The following is a 15,538-nucleotide window of genomic DNA, read 5'->3' as shown; positions in this document are numbered from 1 at the left end:
GAAGTTGCTTCCAAATAACATTTTAAAGGAGACAAAACATGGGTAATTTTCACCTTGTCAAGTGGAGTCCATGGTTCTTTGTGGAAGACAAACTAGTCAAGGTAAAACCTAGGCCCATAGCCCATACATTTTTAACAGAATGCTAAATAACCAAAGATGTTTTATCCATGCTACAGTTATTCAGGAATTGCCCATACTAGCCTCTCTAAATATTTTTGGTTCACTGATTATTTGCTTGTCCCAAAAAAAGTTTTCTGATTAAAAAGCTTTGTCAATAGAACATTGACAAGGTGAAATTTTATAGCAGGGATTTACACTTGATACACAGCAGCTCAAGCGAGTGCTGGTTGCTGAAAGTCATCGCAGCGTTACCAACTCCTTGAAGTATAAGCTTCGACGACTTCAGAATGGAGAGCTGGCAAGCCCTACTGGAGTTAAGAGGATTTTTAAGTCTGAGTAAAACAATTTGGCTTTTGAGAGGGAGTAAAATTATCTGTAGCTTAGTGCATACTGTCATACTCAATGTGAACATGTACAGAACATGCAGCTGCAATACTTCATGTAATTTTTCAGAAGGGGGATAGCTGTTTCATAAATAAGCATATATATTTGCTTTTATGAAACTGTGTAAATCAGATGCCTAGCAGTTGGTTTGGGTTTTGTCTTTAGATATTCAGAGCAATTGTGGTGTTCTCTTTGGGTCTTGCCACAAATAAGAACATGTTCCCTGAGATTTCACCACATTTCTTAAATTGCCGTGTTTGGATTAGCCCTGCCACAAAGCACCGCCCGCAAGCTGTTACATCCAGCAGGCCGATTCTCTGCTCTGGTTTAGACAGAGCACCCTGAATAGCTGGCATCTAACCACTTTTATTTCATTAGGTACCTGTAAATGTAACACGCATTAGCTATTTCCAGAGTTTAATGAGCCTGTGGAGATAGACGTAGGGGAGGTTAGGGTGCAGGCTGTAGTTCTGTTCAAGAAATCCCTTCACTGGGAGAATCCCCATTGGAGAGTTTCCGTACCTTACCGTGAGGGTAGTAGGAGCAAAGCGTGTCAAAACCTGAACCATATCAGCCATTCATAGCCTTCTGATGATTTTTTGAAACATAATGTTTAGCCAATGACTTATGTAGCATGAAATGATTTTTATTCTTGTTCATAAGATGTGTGGCTTCTGCCCCCCCCAATGCATTCCTATGGAGTGCCCCCCCCCATGACTCTTCAAGTTAATTTCATTCTGTGGTGTTTTTTCACTACTAGTGTGGTCTTTTTTACTTTCTACATAGTTACAGTGCAAAACTGTACAGAATTAAAAACTTGTGTATTTTAAGGGTTCAATCCCGAGGGTGCTCTCGTGAGCTTCCCGAGCTGCTGTCAGTTACCTCACCGGGCACGGTTGCATTACGCAGCTGGTTCAAGTGTTTGTTACCTGTGTTGGGCTGACTCAGGAGCAAGTCTCCTCACAGCAGAATCATACTTACATTACCATATACTGTTTCTGAACTATCTTCTTTACTGTTTCTGCACATTCAAGGTAATGTCTGGAAACACGCTGCAGATTTTTTTTTTTTGTGTTGCAACATGCTGGGATTCTCTCTCTCAACTATTGGAGCATTTATCTATGGAAATTGTGGGAAGAGACTACCGAGTGTCTGCCTAATGATTGAGTTGCAGCCTGAGACTTAAACAGTCAAGGCAGTAGGAGAGACTGGGTTTGCTCTGCTGTCCTGCAGGTGTTCATGCCTCTGAACCTGGGTCTGAGGTTTATATGTGCGTGTCGTGCAGACAGTCCGGTTACAGCCTGGATTCATTGTGGACTGAAGATGAACCTCTTCTTGTCCTTGAATCAGGAAGGGGTACTTAGTATGTGGTTTCCTCTCGAGGTAAGTGCTAGGGTCAGGTGTCCCCTGGTGCACCGCAGAAGAGTGCGGGTGGCTAGTGGGACTTACACATTTCATCATTCACCGTTTATTGGTTCTGCAACCTTAATGTAGAACTAGCATAATCGGCTGCTTTATCTTTAGCTGGTTTTAAAGAAAAGCTCCAGCTGAGTTGCCCTCCGTATTCTCACGGCTCACCTATTTTACCTTTCCTGTGTATTGCCCTTGCGTGATGGACGGGGAAGAATCAAGCGGGCGGAGAGCGCGTTAGAGCGGCGTTGCTTGGCGGGGAGCAGTTGTCCCCTGGTGCAGGCAGGGCGCTGTCCCTTTAAGGCGGGAAGTAGGCCGGCCCCATCTCGTGATTGACAGCCTGTCTGGAGTCACATGACCTGCCTCTATTTGAAGGTCACAAAAAGCTTCTTCCTTTAGAGAGAGCAAGAGGGAGAGAGAGGGAGGGAGAGAGAGGGAGGGAGTTCAAGCCAAAATGGCCGACAGAGTCTCTGCTGGTTTCTGAACATTTGAAATAAAGAGAGGAAAAAAAACCACAAAATCATTTTTGGATCTTTTTTCATTTCCATTTCTACCTTGTATGCCTCAACTCGCTGGATTTAAGCACTGCTGCACTTTATGAGGTTAGTGGTACATTTATGTTCTATTATTGTTTTTACCTATCAGTAGATTTTTAAGAGCCGGAGCTGACCGTTTTCGTCCGTGGTTTTGCAGAGGTGTTTTTTCTAGCACAAATACTTGCTTCAGATGTTGTCTGCCTTTACGTGTAAAGCACTTTTGGTGGGTTTTTAGGGCTTTTTAGAAGGAGGTCTCTTTAGAAGTGCATTGTGGATTTTGAGGAGATTTGTAATTTAAAACACTGAGGCAAATTGCAGAAGATCGTTTGTATTTTCCAAGCTGGTGAAGTACAAGATAGCACTGAAAATCTTGTTTTATTCAAATAGAGGCTTCTTAAACAGTGATTTCTTCCCCACAGCACCCGAAGGTCTTAAATCTGCTGCAAAAATTTGCATATATAAAAATGGGTTCGCACTCTTTCTGCTGCTGGGTCCGACAGGGGACAGATGGGGAAGCGTTCTCACCGGGCCATCCTTCCCGGGGAGAAACGGGGTGGGGGGGAAAAACCCCAACCCTAAAATCACGCACCCGAACACGGACAATGCCAGGTTTGGGTAGGGAGCGCGGGGAGGTCCGGGGGTTAGAGGACTCCTGCGCTGGCAGAGCCCGGCCGAGCAGAGCGCACGCAGCAGCCGCCGGGCTCCTGCGCGGGCTCGGGCCGCCGCTCCCCTCCCCCTCCCCGGGGCGGCCAGATCCGCCGTTTCGGCCGTCGGTGGGACCAAGTGGTCTTGCCCCACGAACGTGGCATCGGGAGTTAAAGCGAGCTTAGGCGTGCTAGGTAATGCCGGCTTTAAAATGGTCTTGCCACGTCCGGTTGCCCAGAAGTAAGGGCAGCCCTTCTCTGCTTAACGGGTCTGGCGACTGATAAAATGTGGGGCAGATATTTAGTAACGCACGCTTGCAAATGCAAGGTGCTGGGTACTGCTGATGTTTCTTAGACTTCTGCCCTGTATTCTTCAGAAAACAAGTATTCCTCTGCATGTTAGTAAATGCAGGTTAAAAGCTGTGTTTTCTTGCTTTTTTGCCCGTCTCCTATGTTACTAAAAATCTAAATCCAAGTTATTTTTGCATCTCCCTCCAGAACCAAACAGAAAATTAAAGGGAAATAGCTGAAGCTTGCTTTCTGAGAACAGGCCCCTCCTCCTGCATTGTAAGAGTGTGATGTAATGCTCCTTTCTGTGAGGTTAAATGAAAAAAAAATTCTGTGTGGTGGTATACGTTATTCTTCACCCCTTTCTGATAGGCCTTGCACTGTGATATTTTTTGTAGCTGAATATTTAAGCAGCAGATAATTATGCAAATAATCATGTGAATGTACTTTCACATCGCAGTGTATGTGTGCATTGATTATGGTTAGCAGGTCAACTTTGTAAACCTACGAGGTAGGTCATATTTTATATTTCTTTGTGGCCTTACATCCATACAGTTACATACAAATGGAGGAGACAGATTTGGATACGTTCACTGAAAATATATCTAGCTGTCCTCATTATAGTCTTGTAGTAACTGTCAGAGCTTCCCCACACACACACACACTGGCTAGCAAATATTTGAAATATTTCTGCAGTATATTAAGTTTCTCTTGGAAATTAAAGGTGCTTTTTTATTTTAAATTAGAGCAAGCCAATAAAAAAGAACTCCACTCAAATTTGATACAGTGTATTGTGCTGATAATTTTGGTCTTAAAAAGTTTAGTATTAATGGATAACCCAGTTTGTGTATGAAGTAATAATTCTCCCTGTTTAGGGTTAATGAGCTTATTAGATTCCACCCTCGTGTTATCGCCATGTATCTGTGTGAGGGAATATTATAAAAACAGTCTGTGTCTTTTGACCTGGTGCAGCCTGATGGCTTTTGTTATTCAAAGGCTTCTTGGGCTTAGCGGAGATCCTGATTGAGCCAGAATATGTTGACTATACCTGTTGATTGACAAACTTAATTAGACATTAGAACTGTTTTCAAATGCAATATAAAGGAGTAGTATTCTCAGATTTGGTACTTACTGGACCAAAACATCAGTTATGTAGCTTATGTGATAATTGCTGTAGCATAGGATGGCTGAACTGAGGAAATAACGAAAATCTAAATTTTGTCCTGAGTTGGCAATATTGTAGGACATACCCTTCCCAGAATCTGTGCTTGAGAAAAGTACTCGCCTTTCATGCGTATTTTTTGCCTTCATGTGTTACTGTCTGTTACATACTTCCAAATTGTGTAAATGTTAGTATAGCTTGATTGTTAGGAAGATGGAATACAGGATATTTTCTAATAACTGCAACTGCTTATAGCTGTAGAAGCTGTCGTGGATCAGACAAAAAGCAACTATTGAGAATAATAAAAATTATTCCAGTACGGAGTCTGTCAAACATTTAAGTAGCTTTGTGAGACAGTACGCTGTGAATAGGAAGGACCAATTAAAATAATTCCTCATATAAATACGTCTCTGACCCATCAAATCTTAGTGCAGGGTGTGTTGAGGACTCTGCAGCCTGTGAAATTGTAGGATTTTAAAAGCGCAAGTCTGGGCAATTCTCAATAATGTTTGCATTCAGTATGTTCCTGCAGTACAAAGAGAACAAAATACTTATTTAAAATAATTTCGAGAGACCTGACTTGAGTTGCAATTTGTAGATCAGTTTGAAGATTGCAGAAGTGTTGGGGTGGGGGAGCCTTTTTTGCTTTGTTCAGTTTACAGTGATGACACTGGGTTTGGAAGCTTTATTTCATTTTTCTGTTTGCATTTGTACGTCAGTTGTAATTGGTATCTATGGGAATCGGTCCCTTTCCAAAGCAGACTGTTTTACTAGGTTGAAAACTACAGTGAAGTCTGTAGTCAGCAGAGCCCCTGGAGTTTTTTGCACTACATCTGAGAGATTCTTGAGAAATAATTTTCAAGAAAAACCTCATTACCACTGAGCTTCAATATACAGGAGTCTGCAGTTCTAATGAGGAAAAAAATTCAGGGAAAACAAGTGTCTGAAAAATCAGTATGCTTACTTTCAGTAGCTTTTTTTTAGCCTCTTTCTCTCCTGCTGGGAAGGAAGAAAAAGAAACTTCCTAAGATCATACAGTCTGTGCCGGCTGATTTCAGCTAAACTTAACCTTTTGAGACTTTTGTCTCGTTACTTATTAATAGATGGCTGAGTAGAGGAGAAAGTATCCCAATCTATAAATGAAGAAAAATCTATAGAATTAGCATATTTCTGGAAGAGAATTTTTATCTGTACCTTTCCTAGTGCTCCTTCAAAAGCTGTGGCTTGCACCTTGAAGCAGAATTCTTTAATTCTGATCATTATGGATCTACTTTCCTTTCGGTGACCAGGATGGAAGGTGAGAAGTTTAATTTACAGTTTATTTTGAACAATACTTGTTGGAATCTGCACATTTGGTATTCTCTTCAGCTGGCAGTTGTTTTATAACTGAAAAGTTTGAGGGTTTTTTTTCTTTAATTGATTAAGAAGAAACCTACCTCCTTCTGAAAGGCTCTTTCAGCTTGTTAAGTATTGGTTTCCTATTTAAACAGGTCAAGATTTGAGGCAGGAAGGTAAGATACATAGGATGTTTAGCTCTAAAAAGCAATGCTTCATGTCCTATCAAGGGGATCAGGTGTGGGTATCTGGGTTCTAGTTTTGTAACCTCCCTGAAAGTCTTGTAAAGGGTGGTGTGTAATGTCAGGGCAAAAGTAAGATGTCTTTTCACTTAGAAGAATCCTGCTGAGGAAACTGGTTAGATTTTAAGTGGCTAAACTTTTAAATATTTAGCTAGAATTATTACTGCAGAATTAATTCGATAAACAGATGTAAAATTCAGTTTAGGTGAATACAAAGATTTATTGCTTCTCAAAGCAAGAGCAGTTCAATATTTACTTCAAGAAACAGCAGCTTTAGTTGCTAATGTAACTGGAATTTATTTGGTATGATTACATGTGCCATATTTCAAATATTGGTCAAACAAGATATCTAAAGTTGGGTGTCAAGATAACACTTTTTGGCCATGTCAGCATTGAGGGCAAATGTGGAGGCATCATGGAGATTAAAAATACTATATACTAAATATATTTCTATTTTGTTTTAGTGATGGTGCCATAATTGTTTTGAAGGGCACAAGAGAAATCACGACTTTCTGTATCTGTGGTGAATTCCAGCTCCAGAGCTGTACATTTAGCACTTTTCAGTGCTTAACTTCTTTTTCTCCTTTGTATATGGGCTTCCAACCCAAGAAGACAACGGTTTCTTTTTCTTTTTTGTAGAGACAGGGCATATGTTTTGGGAACAGTATGAATATATGCAAACCCTGATATTTTTCATATGTAGTGCCATCAACACACTTCTGAAAGGAGTTCCTAAGTCTTCATGGATGTTGTCATTTTTAAGGTTATTTTCCTGTCTGTATACAGTATGCTGGCATTGTAGTTCGGGGCTGAAATGCTCTGGTGCTACTAGAATTATATATTTATAATCATTTCTGAAAAGTCATGTCTTAAGAACTGGTTGATGTGATATTTGGATATTATAGTATGGGCAAATTGAAAGACCAACCTTGATCCTCTTTCAAAATATTGTAGTTCCAGGACTACTTTTAATTAGCCTGTTTAGTCCTGTGGGAAAACATAAAACAAGATACGAACCCTGGAGTTATTTCAGGTACCTAACAGAAGATACATTAATAAAACACAAGATGATCTTTAAAGGCGGAACAAATCAAACCGAGGGTTAAACAGTGTGGAAAAATGTCTGCTAATACACCTGGAGAGAAACTACTTAGGGGAATCTTGTTAAAAACCACAGGTAGTAAGCATAAGAGCTGAGTACTATTCCTTTCAGTGTTACAATTTGTGTCTGAATGTAATTAAATGGATGCTTGTATATGTTAGGCAGAGAAAATTATCCAAAAGTACTTCGATATCGATAGGTGGAAAAATGCTTAAAAGTACAAAGCGTGTATTAATACAAATTTATCTTAAACTGAGACTTTTAGAGGTGAAATGTAGCCTTGGAATTTACTACAGCAAAACAACCAGAACAAAGCATCAAGATACAACTGTGTTTTATTTCATGCCAGCAGGGGAGTGCTTCTCTTTTTAGGATGGTACTTTTGAGGGGCTTAACTTCAGAGCATTGGAACAGTAGCGGAGGTCAAGAAATTTTGAGGTAGCTCAAATAGGAGCAGTGAAACGGAATAGGGGGAGGTAGTCTAGCTAAAAACCACTTCAGATTTTTTGTATTTATTTTTATAGATACATACGTTCTCTGCAAATGAATAAGCAGTTGTTTAATTTGTGTCAGAAAAGCATTATTTTGACACTGAACTCCATCATAGTTGAATGTGCTTTGAACAGGATAGTTACTTCAGCAACTAAAAAGCAGAAATGTGTGAATATTTTAAAGGAAGGTGGCCATTCTTTTAACTCCTCAGAGTACACAAAACCCCACTGTGCATGCTTGAATTATTAAATAAGGGGAGGGTGCTCATCTTTCCCAGTGTTCCTAGTAGATGCAGAGTTAGGGCTTCCTGAAGTACAGATATGGGTATAACAGCTGAACCCAAAAACTAATTTGAACTTGAGCAGAACATTGTCTTAATTTCTGAATCGGAGAAGTATTTTTTAGAAAAATAAAACAATGGAAAAACTACTTCTAGTGTTCTCAGTTCTCAGGGTTTTTTTTGCTTTTTTAAGCACAGCATTTGTTAAACAGCACAATCATAAGCTACTGTCCGTCTGTAATGTCATAGCGGCTGTTGGGCACAGCCTCCGTCTACATGAGAACATGCAAAACTTCAGCTGCAGTAAGTCTGCTGCAATTTATTTCTTTTAAGCTTGTACACACCATAGCGTTTGTAGATTTTGATCTTTTTGGGCTAGTTGACCTATATGAAAACAGGAAAGGTTAAATATGTATTCTGTTAATGCCACTTAACCATTAATTAGGGTTGAGCTCAATTGTCCTATTTTACATGTGCTCTGTGGCAAATAAACACAGATGTGTTGTCATCATGGTTCAGTCTACATTTGTGGACTTGGTTATGCCTGAGCCATCCAGTTCTCCAGGACGCAGTGTCCTGTGTCACTTAAACCTTCCTTAAAATAAGTCTTCCATATTTCTTCCACTTTTTTCCCTGATTTAAATTTTACCGTTTGTAGTAGAAGACATTGCAACTTAATATTAGATTCCTAATGTAGCAGCGTTCATGTTCTTGTTGCAGCTTCTGTATTAGCATTTATATTTTTAATTGTATGTAATTTCAGTTAAGCAATCATGCTATATTCAGGGTCTGATTTAAAACACATGGTTCTAATTCTGTGTTGATACTCTAGATATACTTGTCTACAAAACAGCTTTCTTTGGCAAGAGGGTGACTACTACTGAGAACTTCATCAACGAAAGTGAGACTGATAAATTCTGATACGTCACTTTGCCAGCTAAATATACAGCATGTTTATGCTCAGCCTTTTGCTGAACAGTTCATAGGGAGGATGATTTGATCACAACATACAAGTAAATTTTGGTATTTTAACGCTTGGAAATTCTAATCTGGTAATTCTTGCTGGATTTTTTCCAGGCTATTTTGCCTCTTACTGGGGAGAGTTTGAGGACAATAGAAATGAAAATTGGATACCTTCTATATGCAGGGGAGGGGAGGGCAGGAGGAACCAAAACTTACCTAACATCCTTTCCTAGCTTACTCGTATGTGCATCAAAAACTGGTTGTCCTGCAAAACAGAAAATAGTCATTAGTTTGATACCCATGTGAATTTTTAAAAATCTATTCTTCTATGTTCTAGTTAAGACTATATAAATAAACCTTTCCTATTCTGTTAGGCTTTACTTGGGTACTATTGGTGTTATTATCCCACTATTTTATTCAAGGGAGCTTCTATGGTAAATAATAACAAAAAAATATTAAAAATAAAAAAAAAAACTGGTTAAAAAATACAGCACATGGAAATAGAGGATATCCTATTGAGGTTAGTCATATGTCATTCTATATCTAGCTCTCTTTTTCTTCGTGGATGTGATTACAAGTTTATGTGCATGGGTTGGAATCTGAATGTTCACTAGGTTCGAATTGCCTGTAAAAATACTTGGTTAACCTGAAGTAAAACCCCAAAAGCTTCTTTTGAACCTAGCGTAAAAGAAGGCTCCAGCTGGTGCTACAGAAGTCAGTTATAGCAATATTAATGGGAATTTTAAATTAAATAGCCTTGTGTTACACAGTCAAATAAATTTTCTGTTCCTTTGCAGGTAATGTTCAGATTATCTGTTTGATACATCTCAACCAGACCAAACAATGCTGAGAGAGAGAAAGTGGACAAGGCAGTAGGGTTATTTTTGTTTTCTTTTGTCTTTACCTGTGTCCTGTAATCCTATTCAGAGCAGATCTAGATTACCCTGGTAGGAATACTTGCTAACCGATACAGTGGCCTTGCTGTAGTATTCATGACTGCTTCATCTGATGGAAACACACTGATGGTAATGTGATGTAGGAAACTAAAAATGTCATCTGGGTAAAGACTTAATCTTCCTAATACGTTGTTTAGATGTACTTCTTCATGATGGTATTTCTCCAGGGTTTAATCAGCAAATATATTTTGAAAACCACTGAATTACAGTGGAAAGTTTTAGTAAATAACCTGGGATGGGAGAATCATAAGTCTTACATGCAGGTAATCTTTCAGCAGTTTGAACCAGTTTAGTTCTTGTGCAAAAGCTATCTGAATTTGCATTTCACCACCTCATCTTTGCATGGTAGCTATTCTGGTAGGGCTGTTTCTGATTAAGTCCTTGAGTGACTGTTTTTATCACAAAATAACACAGTATTCTGTTACTCTGCTGTGTTGTTAATTGGAAGACAGTTTTGCTTTACACTTGCCACTTTCTACAAATAAATTCTGTGTCCTGATACAGAAAAACTGTGGGAAGTGTGTTCTTACCAGACTTTAGGTAGATGAAAAAGGCGAAAGAAGGCAGAGGCTAAACTTTGAGAGTCTAGGATTTACATTGGCAACTTAATGTACCATAAAGCTACAGTTGCTTAGTTCTTTAAGCTAGCTCTCTGTGGTTAGGCCATGAAGTAACTGAACAGGTTAATTTTTGGAAAGTCAGCCTGTCTTGATAAAGTTTTGGGGACAAGGTTTTTTCCCAGGGGTGAATTTAAAGGCAGCATATACTGTTTTAAAGGTGATGAGCTGTATTTGTGTGATGGGATCATTGGAGTTCAGGAGAAGCTGAGGTTAGCTAGTGTCAGTCTCCATTACATTCTGCTCCAGTCAGATAATGTGAAGTGAAGCTCTTCTACAACAGACTTGCAAGTGTATGGTCAGCTTAAGTTTATATAACTTCCCTTGATCTTTTTCTTAAGAAAACTTACCTTTTAAATGGTGTTTCAGTTAGCGCTAGGTAACTTGGTTAAGCTTAAATCCTTTTCCCCCTTCTCATTCCTAGGCCATTTTTCTATTGTTCAAGTAATATTCTAAAATACTAGTTGTTGTAATTGTTTGAGCTTGAGCATTGTGTGCCCTGTGCATGTAATGTTAAGCTGTTAAAAAACAAACTTCTTCACTGGCTCAGTGGGTTAATAAGACAAGGTTGTAGGTTATTCTGCATTGTAAGTTTAATTATAGCAGATAACTTGATTCCATTTTTTCATCCCATTTTTTATCAAACTTTGAAATAATTAATTATCTGCTTTCCGACTTACTACATCTTTTGATATTTGTGTGAATCATATATGTATGTATATATTTATATGCAATACATGCATGTTGGCAGCTAATGCAGTTAAAAACTACCAGGTATCAGCTGACATGTGGAGACTTCTTAGTGGGCCTTGGGCACTAAAGCCATAGTAAAAACTGCTCTCAAAGTCAGTTCAAGTTTTTTGTTTGGGAAAAGCCTGCACAAACAAAGCAAGTGCCATTCTGTAAGGTAAGTGTTCAGTTGAAGAGCAGCAGAGAAATTTACAGGCTCTCTGAAGGCCACACAGAAAGTCAGTGGCAGAGCCAGCCTTGAACTCAGAAGTTCCTGGCTTGTGGCCTGGGGCTTAAGCCAGTCATACACAGCTGTATTGAGTTGTGAATAGAATGATGCTTTCTTTTTCCTTTATGGCTTTATGGGAACAAAGCCGATTTAACTAAAATTATAATGTGGGTAAAAAGATGGAATTGTGTATTTCACCTTTCTCAAAATTTCAAATGCTAAAAGTTCTGTTTTGTGTTAAAACTTGCATTCAGCAGTTGTGGATTTCAGCTTACCAAGGAGTATGGTTAATGTAGCTGGGTCATAAATCGTAACAAATCATAGTGCAGTGTCTTGAGGTCAGACTCTAAGGGCTTTTGCTGAGGGTAGAGGAATTCAGGGCTTAAAAGCTGCTCTGTGTACTACCTTGAGAAATATTAACTTTATTAAAAAAAAAAAAATCCCTGAAAAGTACATTATTTTCTTTGATGTTTTAAATCAGAATTGAAAACCTAGTTCAGAGGCAATCTTCCTGAAGTAACTGTTTATTAAACTGAAATTCACATTCTATATTTAACACTTGTGGAGTTTTTAATGAGGCTTTAAACATTGTTACCCTTCAGTGCAGTATGAAAGAAGAGAAAACCTGCTGTAGGTTCACTGAGTGGTATTTTCTTCCTTCCTCGAGTAAAAAATCAGCTTTGAGTAGCTTTTATTGAATGTATGGGCAGTTTTGGTTATTTGAGGAGTTCCCTTTAGGGAGGAAGTTTTGATCTAAGATATTATTATAGAATGAACATCACCATTATGAGTTATTTTTCTGTACTGTTAAAAATCTTGGCAGGGATTAGTAAATCCATTTTCACAGTAAAAGGGACTTTCTTTTCCGAGCAAAATGTCATTAGTTCCAAGCTCTAGCAGCAAAGTAGAGTTTGGTTTTTTTTTCCTCAGGTACATTTGCTTTATCTGTGTACCATTTCTTGCTAACTGAGGCCCTATGCAAATGAATGGTAAGGATATTTTCCTAAATTACTAACATGGAACCTAGCTAGAGAAAACAAACTAAAAAACCCGAAACAAACAAAAACCACCTCAATGTTTTACCAGGAAGTAATTTTCATTTTGTCTGTTGAAAATAACAAAAATGTTAAATAGTTTCAGAAAGAAATCCAAGTACTGAAAGCTTAACAATAAAATATTTCACTTCTGAGGGGTTGAAGCACTTGAGCCCTCCTTTCTGTCTTCTCCCCCTCTCTGCAACAGTGCCCCAGTGTCTCCTGGCGTGTGCAGTGTGACTGTATCTCACTATTCGGAAAGAATTGTTAGTGAGTGGTGTGCACTTGGAGGCTGCATCTAAAACTTTTCATTGGTAGTTAATGAAAATCAGAATTATTAATTTGAGCATTACGGTGGTCTACTTTTTTTACTCGCTGTCCTTTTTTATGCATCCTGCTAACGGAGCCAGATGGAAAATGCTTTCTGAATTTCCCTTTCAGTTTCAGCTATTTGAGAGTTTACAAGTCCCAATTCCCTTTGGTTGTGGCTTCAGAAGACATTTAAACTGAATGTCTGTCAGGTTTGTTGCACAAGCCTTGGCCACTTTAGAGATTGACATTGTTGTGGCAGTTCTTGCTTTATTCACTTATTACAACTGGTAGTATGTTGTAATTAAATTGTATAGTTCTTCCCAGCAGGTCTTCCAGAAATACCGTAGCCATATAGTGACGAGTGGCTGAGCTTAGAGTAGAGTTGCTACCCAGTCACTACCTGAAATAGTGTTACGGACTAGATTCTTGTGATGATGAGTGGGAGACCCAGCTGAAAGTGTTTCATTCTAAGCTGTATTGCCCCCTAATTTAAGTTGGTAAAGATAGCTTCAGTGGCAGAATAAAGTTCTCCTTCCTCACTTTAAAACAACGTGTTAGTTAAGAGCAAGCTTATCAAAGGCCCATTTAACTAAGGATGTTGTTTCCAGTGGTGCCCAATGTATTTTTTTTAATACTCTTTAGAAAGAGCATGAGAAAAAGTTGGTGACTCTTACTTTGTACACTTCCCCATTTAAGTCAGCCATGTATAAATTACGCTTACTGACTACCTTAAGTCCAGCTGGTGCTTCCAGCATAGCAGATGGATTTGATTAAAGCTAAAGGTCTGGTCCTTCACCTGAAATTTTGAATTTTAAATGCCTATATGAGTGGTTGAATTCTGTATCAATTTTACTATAAGGTCATGCTAATCTTTTTGCTAGGTAGCATTGACCATTTTTTCAGTACAGTGGCTTCATAGAAAGATGGATGCTTTGTGCTGGCAATATGCATGGAAGCATCAATAAGCTTGACAAATTAGATTTGAGGTTCTAGTGTTTAAAGGGCTTTTCTTTCAGCAGGAAATAGTCTCCCACATCAGCTTATGCATTTTAACCTTCAACTTTATATAGCAGCGAAGAGTTGACCTGTCTTTATGCAGAGCCACCTTACTTAAAGAGGATAGAGAGAAGGTTTAACTGAATAGATTAGAAGTGCAGTTTTTTGTGGAACAGTGAATATCTTACATTCCTGTCGTATATCATACACTGTTTTTGCATAGTGTCTAAAAAATGAAACTGCTCTGTTCCACACTTTTACAAAATTCATTGGTGGTAGATAGGAAGAGGTAGCTCTTAATTAAAGATAGGAGTCTTCAGATCTACTGTAAGCAGAGGTAAAAATTATTTTTGTCGCTGGAAACATGCAGAACTTATATGAATCTATATGCTGAATGCTTTAAATGGTTTTGTAGCTATTTTCTCTGTTAGGACTGATGTTGAAAAAGTGCGTATTTTTAACCACTCAAAAGTAAAAAAAGTCTGTTACTCTTTGAAAATTATACTCTAAGTTCTGTGTATTTCTCTGTGACATCATTGCTGAACATGAGAAGTGTGTCGTTTTCATTAAAAATAAGCTATTAATCTTATATAATGCAACAAGGCAAAAATTACCTAAAAGTAGTGAACACTACTTGGGTTGAGAACTTAACAAGACAAATCAACTTAGTCTTGGAACTTTAGAAATGTGTTAAATGGTAAATTTCACTTACATCACTATAACTTCCACCTCAGTTTCTCCCTTGTGAGTTTACATTTTTATTTTCTGTGTGCCATTGTGGTGGTGCTCTTTTGTAATCTCTTAGGTGACAGTTCAGTGGTTTCCTCATTTTAGATTCTTTCCTGGATTACCTCTTGCTTTACAACTTTTTTCACTCTTCCATAGCAGAAAGAGTGAGTGGTGCTTGTCTGGAAGATTAACCATAGCCATGTTGTATGTGGTTTGCAAGTTCCTGTCATCTTAAGAGTATTTGTATGTTGAAGCAACTTCCTGATGTGAATTTCCATGTTGTGAAGGAATCTAAGCTTTCTGGAATATAAATATTATAGAGCTGACTTAGTTTACAAGAGACAATTCTTCCTTGATAGTAATGTATAGTTAATTTTAAAATATTTCCTTCTTGCTTTTTGAGTATGAATGGACACTAGATTTTTTTCAAGCGAGACGTATATCCAGTCCTCTGATTATTTACTATTTTTTAAAATTTCTGAGTTATCTTAAGCCACTGTATTAAAAAGCAAGAGATATTTAAATGGGATTGAAGTTGGATATTGATCTGGTACTGTACCTGTGAATGACATAAGCAGCAAGTAAAATTCATCACTTAAGCTGTAAATTATCATTCCTGGAAGGAGACAAGGAATGATAACCCTCAATCAAGATTTCAAAAATCTTGTCTTCTGCACTCAATACAAATAGGAAAAGCTCTCAGATCAGTGGCTGCTGAGATTGGGCAGACACCAGTTCCACAGAAGTAACAGCTTAGTTAAAAGAAATTCTTTCCGTAGTGGGAGATTATCCTTAGTTTAGACAAATGCCTGAGGATGCAGCGAACACTTTTCACCTAAACTTTCTAAAGTCTTTGCTTAAGAAATAAGGAAATTATTGTTTACTTAGCAGTTAGTAAGAGTTTCATGTCTAGACTAGGTGGTTTAATCTATGCTTTATTTCTGGAAGGCATGAAATAAAGTTAACTTTTTTAAAATG

At 38.2% G+C, this 15,538-nt stretch overlaps 1 protein-coding gene across 6 annotated transcripts in view; it reads left to right on the top strand.

The window, feature by feature from the left end:
• Positions 1 to 15,538, top strand: part of TNRC6B (trinucleotide repeat containing adaptor 6B) — a 150,164-nt gene that overhangs the window by 56,253 nt on the left and 78,373 nt on the right. Inside the window, exons 1-2 of one of the 6 annotated variants that reach the window (XM_076337377.1) lie at positions 2,314 to 2,516; positions 5,748 to 5,841. The exons of 4 other annotated variants lie outside the window; for them this stretch is intronic. Coding sequence is in view for 1 of the 2 variants with exons in the window: in XM_076337366.1 (XP_076193481.1) it covers positions 2,512 to 2,516 (5 nt within the window). In the remaining variant the exon portion in view is untranslated. Of the gene's footprint in view, positions 1 to 2,313; positions 2,517 to 5,747; positions 5,842 to 15,538 lie in introns of those variants that run through there. One more of the 6 variants, XM_076337366.1, reaches the window with a different exon arrangement.

This window comes from Aptenodytes patagonicus, chromosome 1, assembly GCF_965638725.1.
Source record: "Aptenodytes patagonicus chromosome 1, bAptPat1.pri.cur, whole genome shotgun sequence".
Taxonomy (NCBI): domain Eukaryota; kingdom Metazoa; phylum Chordata; class Aves; order Sphenisciformes; family Spheniscidae; genus Aptenodytes; species Aptenodytes patagonicus.
This window is presented reverse-complemented; position numbering and strand designations above follow the sequence as displayed.